This window comes from Dreissena polymorpha, chromosome 5 (assembly GCF_020536995.1).
Source record: "Dreissena polymorpha isolate Duluth1 chromosome 5, UMN_Dpol_1.0, whole genome shotgun sequence".
NCBI lineage: Eukaryota > Metazoa > Mollusca > Bivalvia > Myida > Dreissenidae > Dreissena > Dreissena polymorpha.
The window spans coordinates 35,739,322-35,754,511 of record NC_068359.1 but is presented as its reverse complement, the minus strand read 5'-3'; the positions used below and the strand labels follow the sequence as shown (position 1 = coordinate 35,754,511).

The 15,190-nt window shown below is 37.0% G+C and overlaps 1 protein-coding gene and 1 long non-coding RNA gene across 11 annotated transcripts in view; one reads left to right on the top strand and one right to left on the bottom strand.

Moving 5' to 3' along the window:
- Positions 1-15,190, bottom strand: part of LOC127881714 (uncharacterized) — a 515,289-nt gene that overhangs the window by 81,320 nt on the left and 418,779 nt on the right. The window lies entirely within an intron of this gene.
- Positions 1-15,190, top strand: part of LOC127881608 (plasma membrane calcium-transporting ATPase 2-like) — a 178,367-nt gene that overhangs the window by 118,592 nt on the left and 44,585 nt on the right. For all 10 annotated transcript variants that reach the window (XM_052429634.1, XM_052429633.1, XM_052429627.1 and 7 more), the window contains 5 exons: positions 833-1,063; positions 1,609-1,811; positions 10,586-10,721; positions 12,473-12,579; positions 14,207-14,445. In XM_052429634.1, the coding sequence (XP_052285594.1) occupies positions 833-1,063; positions 1,609-1,811; positions 10,586-10,721; positions 12,473-12,579; positions 14,207-14,445 (916 nt within the window). The remainder of the gene's footprint in view (positions 1-832; positions 1,064-1,608; positions 1,812-10,585; positions 10,722-12,472; positions 12,580-14,206; positions 14,446-15,190) is intronic.

The window sequence follows — 15,190 nt, the reverse complement described above, 5'->3', positions numbered from 1 at the left end:
CATAGTTTTGTATTGTTCAATTTTGTTAAGAATTATATTTAGAATTGGTCTAGTTAAAAAAAATTGTCACATGCCATACCCCGTTTCTCATGTAATATAACCATTATGAATACTTTTATCTTAAACATGTGTAATATACTTTTTAAGCGTTTTCATTGGCTTATTTTCATTCGATTAACCAATCGCATTTTGTTATTTTGCTGAAATGACATTGCAACGTCAAATGACGTAACGAAATGTAAACAACAATTGGATTTCATCATTATGTTTGCGTAAATATTTATTTAAATTGCTCATTTAAAAGCATGTTATAAAAAAGATCTGACACTCGTCATATAATACCATATTTTATTAAACTCGTCCAGGAAATTTGTTAGTAAGCTCGCCAAAGGCTTGCTTGCTTACAAAATTCCTGAACTCCTTTAATAAAATTTGGTATGATATGACATCTCGTGCCAGATCCTATATATATGACTTGCTCTCTGAGAAAAGGGGTAATATGCATGAGCGTTAAGTGTTGTCCCATATTCACTTGTGCAAACTGCACAGGCTTATCTGAGACGACACTATGCACATGCATTAAATCTCCTTGTCATAGAGCTAGGTAAAAAAACCCACATTTTTCACAACTTAATGTTTATCAGTGAGAACATTATTAAAATTGGCACAATTTAGAACTTAGGGTTTTCTGTGTTGTTCCATTTACTAAGACTTACATTAAGAATTGATAAAGATATTGTTTTTTCAAAACGTTAATCCTTAATTGTGCGCCCTTTTTCTACATCACATGAAAACGCGACCCATGCCTCCTCTCCTTTTCTGCCCCCTCTAGACTCGGAGGCGATCAACATGGAGGAGAGGGGCAACAGTCACCACGGTAATGCGGCAGGCGCTCACAAGCTGAGCAACAACATCCCTGAGGAAGGGCCCGTGGACACAATGCCCGCGGGTCAGAAGACCCCGGATGAGGAGGAGAAGGCGGCACCGACAGCGAGCAGACTCAAGGAGAAGTCCGTCCTGCAGTCCAAGCTCACCAAGCTGGCCATCCAGATCGGATACGGGGGTACAGTGTTTTTTTCTTCATTTAAAATCAGGTCTGGTATTCGGCCCCATTCCCACTGGAAAAAGGTATATATTTTTCCCAAATGGGACCTACAAGTTCCCAAATGAAGGTTTCGTAGCTGATTTTTTATTTTGGGTCTTGTGCATCCCAAAACCAGGTAATTGGGTCAAATTTTTAGACAAACCATTTAATCTCACTAGAAGCCATATTTGTGACTCAATCTCTTTGAAACTTGTCTGAATGTTATTGTTTACAATATCAAAGCCAAATTCACATGGGCCACATGTAGCAAAAAACAAGGTCACCTGATTAAATCTTAGTTATACCTTGTCAATATTTAATTTTCGACTGGATCTTGATGAAACTTGGCCATGATGTTATTTTTTAAAATACCAAGGCCTTAGTCATGTGTCGAAAAAAAACAAGGTCACCAGGTCAAGTTTTGACAATTGGTTGACCTCAAAGTCAAATAAGAGCTTATTTTATCCTTGCCTCAAAACATCTCTCTGCTGTGTAAGCTGACAGCCTGTGATTCTGGCCTCCAGGTACATGTATTGCGGTGCTCACGGTGCTGGTCCTGATCATCAAGTTCTGCGTGACGAGGTTTGCCATTGACAAGAAGCATTGGGAGTGGGGCTACATCAACTACTTTGTGAACCACTTCATCATTGGTGTCACCGTGCTTGTGGTGGCTGTGCCCGAGGGTCTGCCCCTTGCCGTCACCCTGTCCCTTGCATACTCCGTCAGGGTAAGTTTCCATTGTGATTTTTCTTTTTTAATTTTAGCTCAATTGCATGGAAAGCAGTAATTGTTTGGCTATACTGCCTGGTCTGTTTTCCAGGAAGGATCAGTTCTTAGTGTCTATTTGAAAAATCTTTCCCGAAGGACTGCCCCTTGCTGTCATCCTGCCCCTGGCTTACTCCGTCAGGGTAGGTCACCAGAATGTAGTCAGGAACCCCTAATTATGCCGTGTTGAAACCTATTTGATCCAGGCTCTGGAGAAACCAGGGTTTAACACATCATATTTTCCGGCAACATCAATCGGTCTGGATTTAACTGGGGAAAATGTGTCAGAAAATTTATATCCGAAATCATGACAAATTACGTTAAAATATATACAATTGATTTTGCCATTCATGAAGGTGGTATAATAAAAGTACAGGTTAAATTCCCTTAGGCATTTCTTAAACGGTAAATACGAGTTTTCTCAATTGGTTTTATCATTTGCTATTTCATTGTTGTTTCGTGCATGGACTCTAGATGAGTCAATATACGCTCCGTGTTTCGTGTGCTGTTTTATCTGACTTTTTTTCATCGTTGTCAATATTATTAATCTGTGTGATTTGATACCACGCATCTGAACTTCCGGTCGTGGTTATTCAACAACAAACAATAAAGTACACGAATTATATCGATTCTAACACGATTTTTACTAAAGCTTTATACAATGTATATTATTTTTCTTGTGTACTTGTGTGAAGTTCCGCCCATAAAATAACTTTCGGCTGTTCTGTCGATCAGATCCGCGGCTTTCATTCCTTTATTGCCGGATTATTACGCTGATGGAAACTGTATCGGCATGTTTTGTTTAGTTACAGTGTGTGCTTTTGTATAAGGTCCGCCCACAATTATTGCAGAATATCCGATTTTCTTCTCTGTTTATATCAAAGTTAACTGTGTCATGCATGAAATGCACAATTTCCACGAGGATTACATCAAGATTTTCATCTCCGAAGTAACTGTCAACGATTTTATCGTGGACGAGTAATTACGGACCGATTAATTAGTGTGCTAGGTATAAGCCATTGAAATTATCGATTGATATTGACACGGGTTATTCACGCATGACTAATACACAACCGCGCGAATCTTCGCTGCTTGGGGTCATACTAGTCGGCTGACATGCAATAAACTGGTCCTGACCGAATTAGAGACTGCAGAGAATCGAGATAAGAATGTAAAGAGGGGGTGTTAGCATGTTCACTGTGTAATTGATACATGATGCGAATTTTAGCAAACAGAATAGAACCGACTGTTTGGGATTTTCAATCGGTCTTTCATGACCCCAATCAGTCTAGGACCGACAAAACCAAAAAAAATATGATCCCTGGTTTAACGCATGTGCCCAAAGTGTCGTCCTGGAATAGCCTTTGCAGTTTACACTTGCTTATCAGTGGCAACACTTTTTGTCTAAACTTTCGCTAAGAAAATGCTTCTTTTAACAGAAAAATACCAATAAAATGGAAAGTGTTGTCCCTGATTAGCTTGTGCTGGGGACTGCCCTTTCTAATCTGGGACGACACTTTACACACATGCTTTAAACCCCCTTTTCACAGAGCACGACCCATTTGGTAAATACTCTGTTGTATTCAAATAACAGAATATGTTAAAAAATCATTATTCTAGATTCACATTTGTATGAAAAGTACATCAATGTTTTGTTGTTCAAAATCTTCGCATGAACTTTGTTTTCTAGATGAAAAAGGATCCTAGAATATTGAAATTATGGAAAACTGTGATTAGCTTAAGTCAGCCCCAGGCAAATCATGTGAACAAATTAATCATGGGAAATGATTTGCACATTGTAGACATCTAAGTATATTGATTTTCCTTATAACAACAATTTATGTGCCACTGGGCAAGATTTGTATTCTCCTTGTCATTTGCAACTATCTACTTGCCCAATTGCCAAGTCATTTATTCGCCAGTGTTTTCTCAAAAGGTTTCAAATTTCGAACTTGTTTTGGTTGCAGCAGGTTATTCAGTAGAATTATTCATATAAAGTGATCTGCGTCAGATTTGCCAAGAAAATATCTTGCTATTCTCTCGAGAATTCAGACTCAAGAACTAACTTGTATACAATATGTATACTACGAGATAAACGTGCCTTCATGGTTTCTAAGCATATTGTGAACTTTATCAGATATGTACAAATGGTCGATATTCTGGTGGCTGTCATTTTCACAAGTATAATGTTGTTATGTCCCCGGTAGGGTGGCATATAGCATATGAACTGTCTGTCCGTCTGTCAGTCCTCTAATCTTTAACATTGACCGTAATTTTTGCAATATTGGAGATAGCAACTTGATATTTGGCATGCATGTGTATCTCATGGAGCTGCACATTTTGAGTGGTGAAAGGTCAAGGTCATCCTTCAAGGTCAAAAGTAAAAAACAAACAAATCCAAGGGAAGTAACAAGTTTTAAAAGGAGATAATTTATATTTATCATTTGGCAGGTACAGATCATTTTTACAAGGTTAGTTATATTTTTTATATCCCTTTAAATTTGTTTACTTCCCTTGTAAAAATTATCTGTACCTGCCAAATGATAATTTTTTTTTTAATAAATCAAAGCGTCACAGTAGGGGGCATTGTGTTTCTGATGAACACATCTCTTGTTGGAACATGGCAATGAATTCCTACGATAAAATGCTGTTGATCTACTCTCACATTTGATGTCTCCCTATTTAGGCCTTAAGTCACTTTTCGATGCTAAAATATCTTGCCGCTCATTCATCTGTTATTATTCATTTCCATAATCACCTACCTTGGGACCAGAATCTTTGCCATAGCCTGAGTCGTTTGCCATAGCCAGAGTTGGCTCTGATCCTGTAATAGTAGAGATTAATGCATGTAAGGGTTATGGTAATTACTGCCTTTGTCACAAGCCATGGGTCTGTAGGTAGCACTTTTGTTAAGAAGCGGAGGGCTGCCTTTTGGTATAACCAGTCATTTAGTAAATGACCTTATGTCAAAATAAGGGAATTTAGCGAAAGGTTTTCCTAGACATGAACAATTAGCCATTACCAGTCACAGCTTATTGTAATGATGAATCGAAACAATAGAAAATGTTTTCTTTGTGTCTGTCCTGAAAATAGTTCCTAAGAAATGGATCGATTCCTAGGGGAAATAGTGAAAGGCATTACAAACATATGAAGTGATTGATAATTGAATTGCTGTGTTTTCTTGGACAAAATGATTGTATCGTAATATCAATTCCCAAAAAACAATAACAAGTGAATGCCAGACATATTCTGGAAATATCTGGTTTATTTTAGAAGGGAAATCAATAATTTCTATTAAATGTGTTTTGTTTAGAGGTGCTTATTATTGAGAATATGTATCTACATAATGTGTCTTGTTCACATCATGTTGGGTTTGTTATATAATTTCTACTGAATTATTTTCCCCAGAGTTTCTTGCAAGTGAATCAGTTTACAGTACAAGAAATTGTTATTGTCAGGGAAGTTGCAATGAAAGAGCTGCCTGTATATTTTTTCGGCGTAAGCTGCATAAGCCAGCTTTTCACCTTAGCCTGACCTTTGTAAGTGTCCAATAAAATTCCAATAAAATTTCCCGCGGCTAGGTACGAATGAATACACTTCATTTATTCCATTGGCTGATTTGAGTATACCACCAGAACATTGGAAACATATCCGCGTCTTTGTAACACTGTTTTACTGTATGAAACAATTTTATCTCGAATGAAAAGGCTTAATAGATAGAACAGTTTTACACTCAATTCTCGACATCAATACAGTTTGTGCGTACACCTTTTATTTTCAGAGTATTACCAGCGCAAGAGCGTTTATACTTAAAAGGCTATGTTCTCATATTTAGTTCTTACTTCCTTATTCCTGTCAACATGTTAACATGTAAAAGTATAAAGAGCAATGGAAGCGAGGCCTCACTTTAAAGCATTGCATTTCAACCCGCGAGTTCAGAGTTTATATACAGGTCATCACCGGAGTTGGCGGCCAGTAAAATAATCGTTATATAATAAAGACGCTATCCGTGAACTAGGTGACCTGGAATTTTCTTTAGACCAGAAATATGTTAAATGAAGATATTCAGCAATATAATTATGGTATGTAAATAATAGATTCTTAATGTGTTTTCAATCATACAATGATAAATATTATTGTTGATAAATTTAACAATAATTATTTGTCCATATTGCCTAATGTACTAAAGTGATATTATGAGCATGTAACAGTTTATAGGTGTCTATCGCAACCGTTGATTATTTTTGATGTTTCTACTTCATATACACTTATATTAATTAATGCAGCATCATCATACTAAAACAATATACCAGAAAGGGAAAAAAAATGCATTTGAATATCAACCGTACTTTCGTTTGACAACTGATCATGCGTTTACGAGTTGAACCTACATTTAGTTTTAGTGCAGATACGTCATACGACACAAAGACACGAAATTGTTTTACGGATCATTTCAGCTTACAGGACTGGGTGGGTCACGTAAGTATATCGAATATAAAATATATTTTTATAAACAACTGGTAGCAAGGTGAGTTGCAGATAATTAATCAGTAACCACATTTTAACTAACTATTTTGACCTGTTAATTCTTTTCAGCTCAATTCAACAGTGCAAAATGCCCATAATATCACTTTAAGCATTAGCACGATGATAATTGATACTGTTTATAATCGAATCAAATAGCAATGCCCGACAAACCACTAAAACAGGTTTGTTCGAAGAACGCGCCTATAAATACGGATACTTCTTGTGTGGCCGGTTGACTCATATGTTTAAATTTCACTTCCATTCTTCTTGTGGTTTTTATCCCCACGCTTTTTGAAAAAAAGGTGGGGATATTGTGGTTATCTCCGCCGTCCGTCCGTCCGTCCGTCTGTCTGTCCGTCCGTCCTGGCCACTATCTCCTCCTACACTAAAAGCACTAGAACCTTGAAACTTACACACATGGTAGCTATGAGCATATGTGCGACCCTGCACTATTTGGAATTTTGATCTGACCCCTGGGTCAAAAGTTATAGCGGTTGGGGTGGGGCCGCGTCAGAAATTATCACTCATTTTTTTAGGTTACTTTACATTTACTTCTTTATTTCTACACCGATTCACTTCAAATTGATGCTGGACCTCTCTTATGACAATACGGTCAATCTCAACCATGCATGGCCCCATTCCCAACCCTGGGGCGCCCCGCCCACATAGGCCACACCCACCAAATATTTCCATTTACTATAATTTTTTCATTTCTACACGGATTCACTTCAAATTGATACTGAACTTTTGTTATGACATTAGGGTCAATCTCAACTATGCATGGCCCCAATCCCAACCCTGGGGCGCCCGCCCACATAGGCCACACCCACCAAAAAATTCCATTTACTATAATTTTTTCATTTCTACACGGATTCACTTCAAATTGATACTGAACTTCTCTTATGACATTAGGGTCAATCTCAACTATGCATGGCCCCATAACCAACCCTGGGGCCCCGCCCACATAGACCACACCCACCCAAAATTGCCTTTACTATAATTTCTTCATTTCTACACCGATTCACTTCAAATTGATATTGAACTTCTCTTATGACAATACAGTCAATCTCAACTATGCATGGCCCCATTGCCAACCCTGGGGCGCCCCGCCCACATAGACCACACCCACCCAAAATTGCCTTTTACTATAATTTCTTCATTTCTAGACCGATTCACTTCAAATTGATACTGAACCTCTCTTATGACAATACGGTCAATCTCAACTATGCATGGCCCCATTACCAACCCTGGGGCCCGCCCACATAGACCACACCCGCCCAAAATTGCCTTTTACTATAATTTCTTCATTTCTACACCGATTCACTTCAAATTGATACTGAACTTCTCTTATGACAATACGGTCAATCTCAACTATGCATGGCACAATTACCAACCCTGGGGCGCCCTGCCCACATATGTCACACCCACCCAAAATTGCCTTTTACTATAACTTCTTCATTTCTACACCAATTCACTTCTAATTGATGATGAACTTCTCTTATGACAATACGGTCAATCTCAGCTATGCATGGCCCCATTACCAACCCTGGGGCACACCTAGGTCAAACATTCGGCGTGGGGATACGCGTTGGCCTCTGCCGCGCCATTTCTAGTTTGTTTTGTATCTATAGGTTTATGACCAGCAATATGTTATAATGTAAAATAAGCCGCGAAAACTCCCCGTAACATCCCGTACTGCGTGTGATGCAGCTAAGAACTGCACAGAAAAAGACATTCGCTATCCTTGATCTCATTCATTAAACTATTTACGCCGTATATCTTTTTTAAAGATATTTCTTGTTTGGTATCACACTGCAAACCCATAACTTCAGTTCAGAAATAGTAGCCTGAAATCCAATTATGACAGGACAGAAAATATCAGCTTTAGTTCGAACATTGATCTGTGTCCACGTGGGGTGGGGGGTTGCTACAATTAACTGGTTGGTTGCTACTAGTAGAAGAGAGAGTTTGGATTAAAGGGATCTTTTCACGCTTTGGTAAATTGACAAAATTGAAAAAAGTTGTTTCAGATTCGCAAATTTTCGTTTTAGTTATGATATTTGTGAGGAAACAGTAATACTGAACATTTACCATGGTCTAATATAGCCATTATATGCATCTTTTGACGATTTTAAAACCTAAAAATTATAAAGCGTTGCAACGCGAAACGATTGAATAATTTGGAGAGTTCTGTTTTTGTCGTTAAATTTTGTGAAACTACGAAGATTGCTTATATAAGGTATAAAATACATTCAGTAAGTATACACGGCGGAATAGCTCAGTAGGATAAAGCGTTTTTACTTCAGGACTCTGGCAGGACTCCAGGGGTCACTGGTTCGAAACCTGGTCCGGGCAATGTTCTTTTCCTTTTTTTAATTTTATTCTTGAATTATTACTGGAGCTTTTACGATCCAATGTTTACATAAATTTTATCGATATAAAGCATTTAATGAATAAGTTAAAAAATGCCAAAATCTGTGAAAAGGCCCCTTTAAGGTGGCAGTCTTGAGCAAATGTTAGCAAAGCCTTAAATGCATTTTCATTTGGATTGTGTTGAATACAGACATGTGTATTACTGATGCAGAGAAAACATGCACTACTCAGTAACTGGCAAGCGCTTTATGTTATGGGCAGAGCAAATAAACTTTTCTATATTAAACACTTTAAAGCTTATCTCTTGTTGTCCCATCATAATTTGACAAAAGACTGTAACTATGGTACTACTATAATTAATGTTTGGCTTGACTTTTGCCTTTAAAGGCTCTATAAAGGAAAAGATACGTAATTATTTACAGATTTTTAAATATTTTTTTCATATTTTATTTAAAAAGGTTATCAAAAAACAATATATATATGCTATTGGACATAATAATAAAAAAATGAGCAATACAACTTGTTTTGAGCCCAAAATAAAGTGTCCTCCAAGTCAATTGTGTTTACAAACAATCAGTTTATTTACATCGCTGTTTACTCGCGAAAGAGAAAGTGAAAGTGAAAGTGACTCAGGTCACCAAAAATATAACGATTACTTTAAACGTTTTCCGGTATCACTCACAAAGTAGGTCTCTTCTAAATGGTTAAAACGTTTGTAGTGATCTAATAAGTTACTTTCTGCTGGTAAAAAGTTGTTAAAATAGAATTAAAATTGAATTTTCTTTCGGCTATTTTTAGCATATGTCAACGCTCTGAGGCTACACATCACGTTAGTTGCAAAAATGTAAGCATTTCTTCCAATTATGAAACGGGTTTATCTTCCATAATTCTTGACAACGTTGTACCTAAGCTGTGTTATTAGCAGTTTTTATGCAAGAGTAACTGAAATCCGGTAAAAATTAGACCAGTTGATATGCATAATAATTGGATTTGTGACCTTTATAGAGCCTTTAATTAATACAAGAATAAATGTGTGAAATGAATTATTCGCAAACACAGTCATGTGATTGTTTCCACATTAAATGAAATAAATGGGTTGTAAAATGCTAGTGATTAGCTGGTGGTTAAGGTTGAGGAAAGAGCCTGGTATTGTCAGAACCACTAAATGAGTTGTGAATAGTCTCTATTGATTTGCCAAGCAAACAGAAATAATTCCTGTCATCAGCGCAAAATTGCAAAATTGCTATTCATTTACATTTCCAGGAGAGAGAAAATATGTGGATTGGGAAATTGCATTAAACCTAGAGCACTGTGTGAAATAAGTTATTCTGCTGGTTGGTTGAGGGAGGAAAATGACCCTGTCCTTGGGCTTTATTTACGGTGTTGCAATTTGTATTTGTTGTGAGAATAGCTCCATTGGTGATAGTGAAGTAGTAGATTTTCAGTCCCAGATTTGTGAGTTCACTACCTATCCAGACACACAATCCACAATTGTAAGAAATAAGTCTTGAAATTATGTTTACAGCCCTGCAAATGTGTCTACCCCCCACACCTTTTATTAAAGTTGTGGTTAAGTATGTGCATTCGATGATGTAAAATCTTTCAGATTGGCTAAGCTTGTCATGGATCAGTGTAAAGATTCAATTGACTGCTGTTATTTGACAGTAGTACTGTTAAGAAAAATACAAAAAAATTCAAACAAACATTTTTTTCAAGGCAACACCCATTTATTTCACATTTGCTTGTGAAATGTGTTGGGGAAAAATGACGGCAAAATATTGCTGATTACAGTGTTAAGCATGCAACTTTTTTTATACATGAACAATTCTGTTACAGAAAATGATGCACGACAACAATCTGGTGCGCCACCTGGACGCCTGCGAGACCATGGGTAACGCTACGGCTATCTGCTCGGACAAAACTGGTACCCTCACCACTAACAGGATGACTGTCGTACAGAGCTACATTGGCGGTGAGTATGCTCCATTCATCTGCAATCAACATGCACGCTTAACCCTTTCCCACATTAATAGAAAGGTAGTGAGAATTGCTATAACAGCATAAAACGAAAACAGACTGGGAATATTGCAGACTGCAGTCTGTTCAGGTTTTATGCTCATTGCTGCTCATAAGTATCTTAAATTTTGAAATGATGCCTTTAAAACTTGAATCTAGTAAGAAGGTATTACCACTGAGTTTCTTAAGAGATATTCACAAGTTAAACGTAAGTACTCTGAGTGGTAAAAATGGTTTAATAATGGTTTGAACTGGGATGAATGATTACTCATGAAGTATAAACTAATAGTTATATTGTAAGACTGGTTGTAGCCTTGTTAAGAGTTTTCCTTTTAAAAAAAATGTTGATATGCTTTGAAAAATTTTGCAAACAATTTTAACAACATGAAACACATGAAAATCAACTTTGTTGTCTACACAAGGTCAAGGTCATACTTTGACATTGAAGGTCAAATTACAGTATTTTTTGTCTTACCTCTACATCTGTGTCAAAGTGGAATGTTGGTGTATATATCAGTTACAGGTTTAGCTCTGGTTTGTATCATACTGAGCCTGAAAACAGAGATTTATCCTTATTGACATGGTTATGTCTTTGGTTGCATTTGTTAAACATGCGTAACCAGGCTGTCAACCAAACATGTTCATAGAATAACATTGTTGTCCTAGATTTGCAGTATTAATTTATTTTTTTTCATTGGTAGGTCATGTCTTTAAACACTGTGGTATGGAAACAAAGTTAATTTCTTGTTTGCTTACAGACTTTCTGTTTGAATTTTTATCAAACATGCAATTTGGTTTGGATGTTACACTAATTGGGTTAATGTTTATTGGTTGACAGGCTGATTAATATGTTGTTTTTTGTGTTCTGTTTAAATATAAGTCAACATCTGAATAAAGTATTGATGCCCCCTTGTTCCACTTTGTTGCTGTGGGTAGCAGAATAGCTGAAAAACATCGTATTGTTGTTAATGAACAATTATAGCACAGAGAGGTGTCAAAACAAAGAACACAAATTATGATATAATTCTGTTTAAAAATAAAAAAGGATTGCATAAATCATAACAAACAATTTTTTTAACCAAAGAAGTAAATAATAAAAAAATAATTAGATTAATTCCTGTTGAGTATACAAGATTATAAAATTAAACATTATCAGTTTTTCTTAAGTATATTTTTTTTCCAAAATGCTGATTCAGTTATAAAAATATGGGGGAAAAACTTTGATATGTATGATATAAACTGATAAGAATGTCTAGCTATTTGACTGTAATGATACAGCCCCAAACCATGTTTAACCCTTGGTGCAGAACCAAAATGCAAATGACTACATGTATATGCAATCAGCATGAAACCAGAACAGGCCGCGCGTAACTCGCAGTCTGATCAGGTTTTATGCTGTTTGCTGCTCATCAGTAGTTGAAATGAAACCATTAAAACTTGATTCTTATAAGTAAGGTCTTCAATGTATTGAGATTTTGTTATGGACTACAAACACATGAAAATGTGTATCTACTGTAATTGTCCATGATACAATGCTAAATTCTTAGTTTCTTATTTGTGACAAATTCATTGTGCTATCCTTAATATCCATAAAGGACGCCAGGTTTCTCATAAAAATAAGTGCACGTTATACATGGTTTCGCGTAATACAGGGAAAAGTACAGTAAGGGATAAAGCAATTATACAGAGCTGTGCTGTGTTTTTCAGGCGTTCATTACAAGTCCACTCCCAACTTCTCCACCCTGTCCAGCAGCATTCAGGACCTCTTAGTTAAGGCCATCTCCATCAATAGTGGTTACACCTCAATGGTCATGGTGAGTATTTCGGGCTTTGGTTTGGAAAATATTTTTCAATAAATATCGTAATACACAGTTACGATAAGATACATTTTTCGAAGATGCATAATTGCTAAAGTCCATATCATATGTTTATAAATTATAAGTACTTAATTACAGTCCACTCTCGTTATCTCGAAGTCAGCGGGAACAAGAAAAAATATCGAGATAACGAGAGTTCGATATCCGATTAAGCGTTTTTAAAGAAATATGAGACGAAAATTTACCTTGTTTTTAACATCTAAATACCAGCTAAGAGGTCTAACTAAAGCCGTCACCGTGTGGAATAATACTCTCTACCTGATATATACGCGTTTTTACGAGGCACGATTAATTTTGCTATTTAAATGCTTAAAATGACGTTTTAAGTATAACATATTTGCATGAACACATGCGGTTATAATATTTCTAAACTGTCGAGAAAACATCCGGTAATGTTGCTATTTAAAGTTATGATGCAATTGACGTCCAATCAAGACGAGGGTTTTCCATCTGATCATGCGTAAATCACGTTCCGGAATACGGAACTGTACATGTACATTTTGAAGTTTGAAATGCTAAGTTCAATCGATTATTAGTAAAAATATAACTCAATGCATTTTGGAATATTGTTTGTAAAAACAATTAGTATTTCGGCCTTTCGGCAGGCTGTGTATTAATTACAGTTAATTAATGTTAAAGTGACAGTTAAAGTGACAGACCTTACTCAAGTGTTAATGGCTAACGACATTACACACGTGTGATTATTGATGCAATAAACGGATCAATTTCATACCGCACATTATCGGGAGCAGCCGGGCGAAGCGGAACGGTGAAGTATGAAAGAAAAAATTTCTCACCTTTTGCTGACACTGGAACAGTTATTCGCACTTTGAGATAAACCACAGTAAATACATGTAAAATCGGGACTCGGGACACAATTTTATATCGAGATATCGAATTATTCGACATAACGAAAATCGACATATGCGATGTTTATTTATATAGATAAAGAAGGAAAAAAGTTGGGACATTGAGCTTACTTCGACATATCGAGAATATCGAGATATCCGATGTCGAGATAACGAGAGTGGACTGTACTTACATTGGCAACTCTAGCGCCGTATATATTTGACAAGCATTGCGAGCTAGTTCGTCTTCTTATTAAGATTACAAAATTCTCTCGTAAGTTAACATTGTCGTATGATCGTTTATGAAACGGCCCCCTGACTTTGTATTTGAGCCTTGTTGTGGGAAAACAGGACTCAATTCATGTGCCTAAAGTTTCGACCAAGATAAGCCTGTGCAGTCCGCACAGGCTAATTAGAGAAGGCACTTTCCACTTGTATGGTAGTTTTCAATTAGATAGAAGTCTTAGCAAAAATCCAGGTTAGACGCAAAGTGTCGTCCCTTAAAATCCAGGTTAGACGCAAAGTGTCGTCCCTTAAAATCCAGGTTAGACGCAAAGTGTCGTCCCTTAAAATCCAGGTTAGACGCAAAGTGTCGTCCCTTATAGGCCTGTACAGACTGCTTAGGCCGCTACTCTGGGAAGATACTTTTTGCACGTGCATTAAGTCCAGTTTTCCCAGAACAAGGTTAATAAGCATATTCTTGTTAACCTATGCAGAAATCAGACGATGGGGGACTGCCCAAGCAGCTTGGCAACAAGACGGAGTGTGCCCTGCTGGGATTTATACTTGATCTTGGTCAGAATTATGAGGCAGTACGCCAGGCCTACCCACAGGACGCTCTGGTGAAGATCTTCACATTTAATTCCAAGCGCAAGTCCATGAGCACGGTCACCCACCTGCCAGGGGGCAACTTCCGCCTCTACACAAAGGGTGCTTCAGAGATGGTCCTGAAAGAGTAAGTTCATGATGCTCTCCTTTTAACCAATATGTCTCCCCACTGTCTTTCATTATCACAAAACATTAGTGTTGGAAAGGTCTTACATTTTATTGACCACTCGCCAGCTGTCAATTAAACTCAAGTAATAATCAATCAGATTCGTTACAGCCACATGGTCCGACAAACAAAGACTGTCGTAGTAATGGAATAAGCGTTTCATGAAAACACAACTTAGTGGGCGGAGCGATCGCGTATTTAGCGGCTGGTCAATTTCTAAGGGACTTCAAATGGGTCAAATTGGGTATCTGATTGGGTGCTAAAGGGTCATCATTTTCACTGTTGGCAGGCTTCCTAAAAAGGCCGGACCGCCGGTCTTGTCCGCCAAAATTCTTTACGGTCCGGCGAAGTTTCTAATATCGCTGGTCCTTGTGACAGGCCAAAGAAATTATGACTAAATACCGAAAAGTCTGATACTTGCCAAAAGAATGAAAACACCCCAGGACTCAACATTAACCTTAAAACCAACTTGCCCTACTGGGCAAGTACTTATAAAATGTACTTGCCCTGAATGTAAAGCCAATTGCCCAAACATGGAATATCACATTAACTGTAAACCTCATATTTTTTAGTAAAGATCAAAATGATACACCACAAAACCTTTTTAATGTTTGCACATTTAACAAAATGATTACAGTAATTAAAGTCTTATTAAAGTCTAAATGTAGATTTGTGCCAATGCTTAATTATTTAACATTGCATCTAA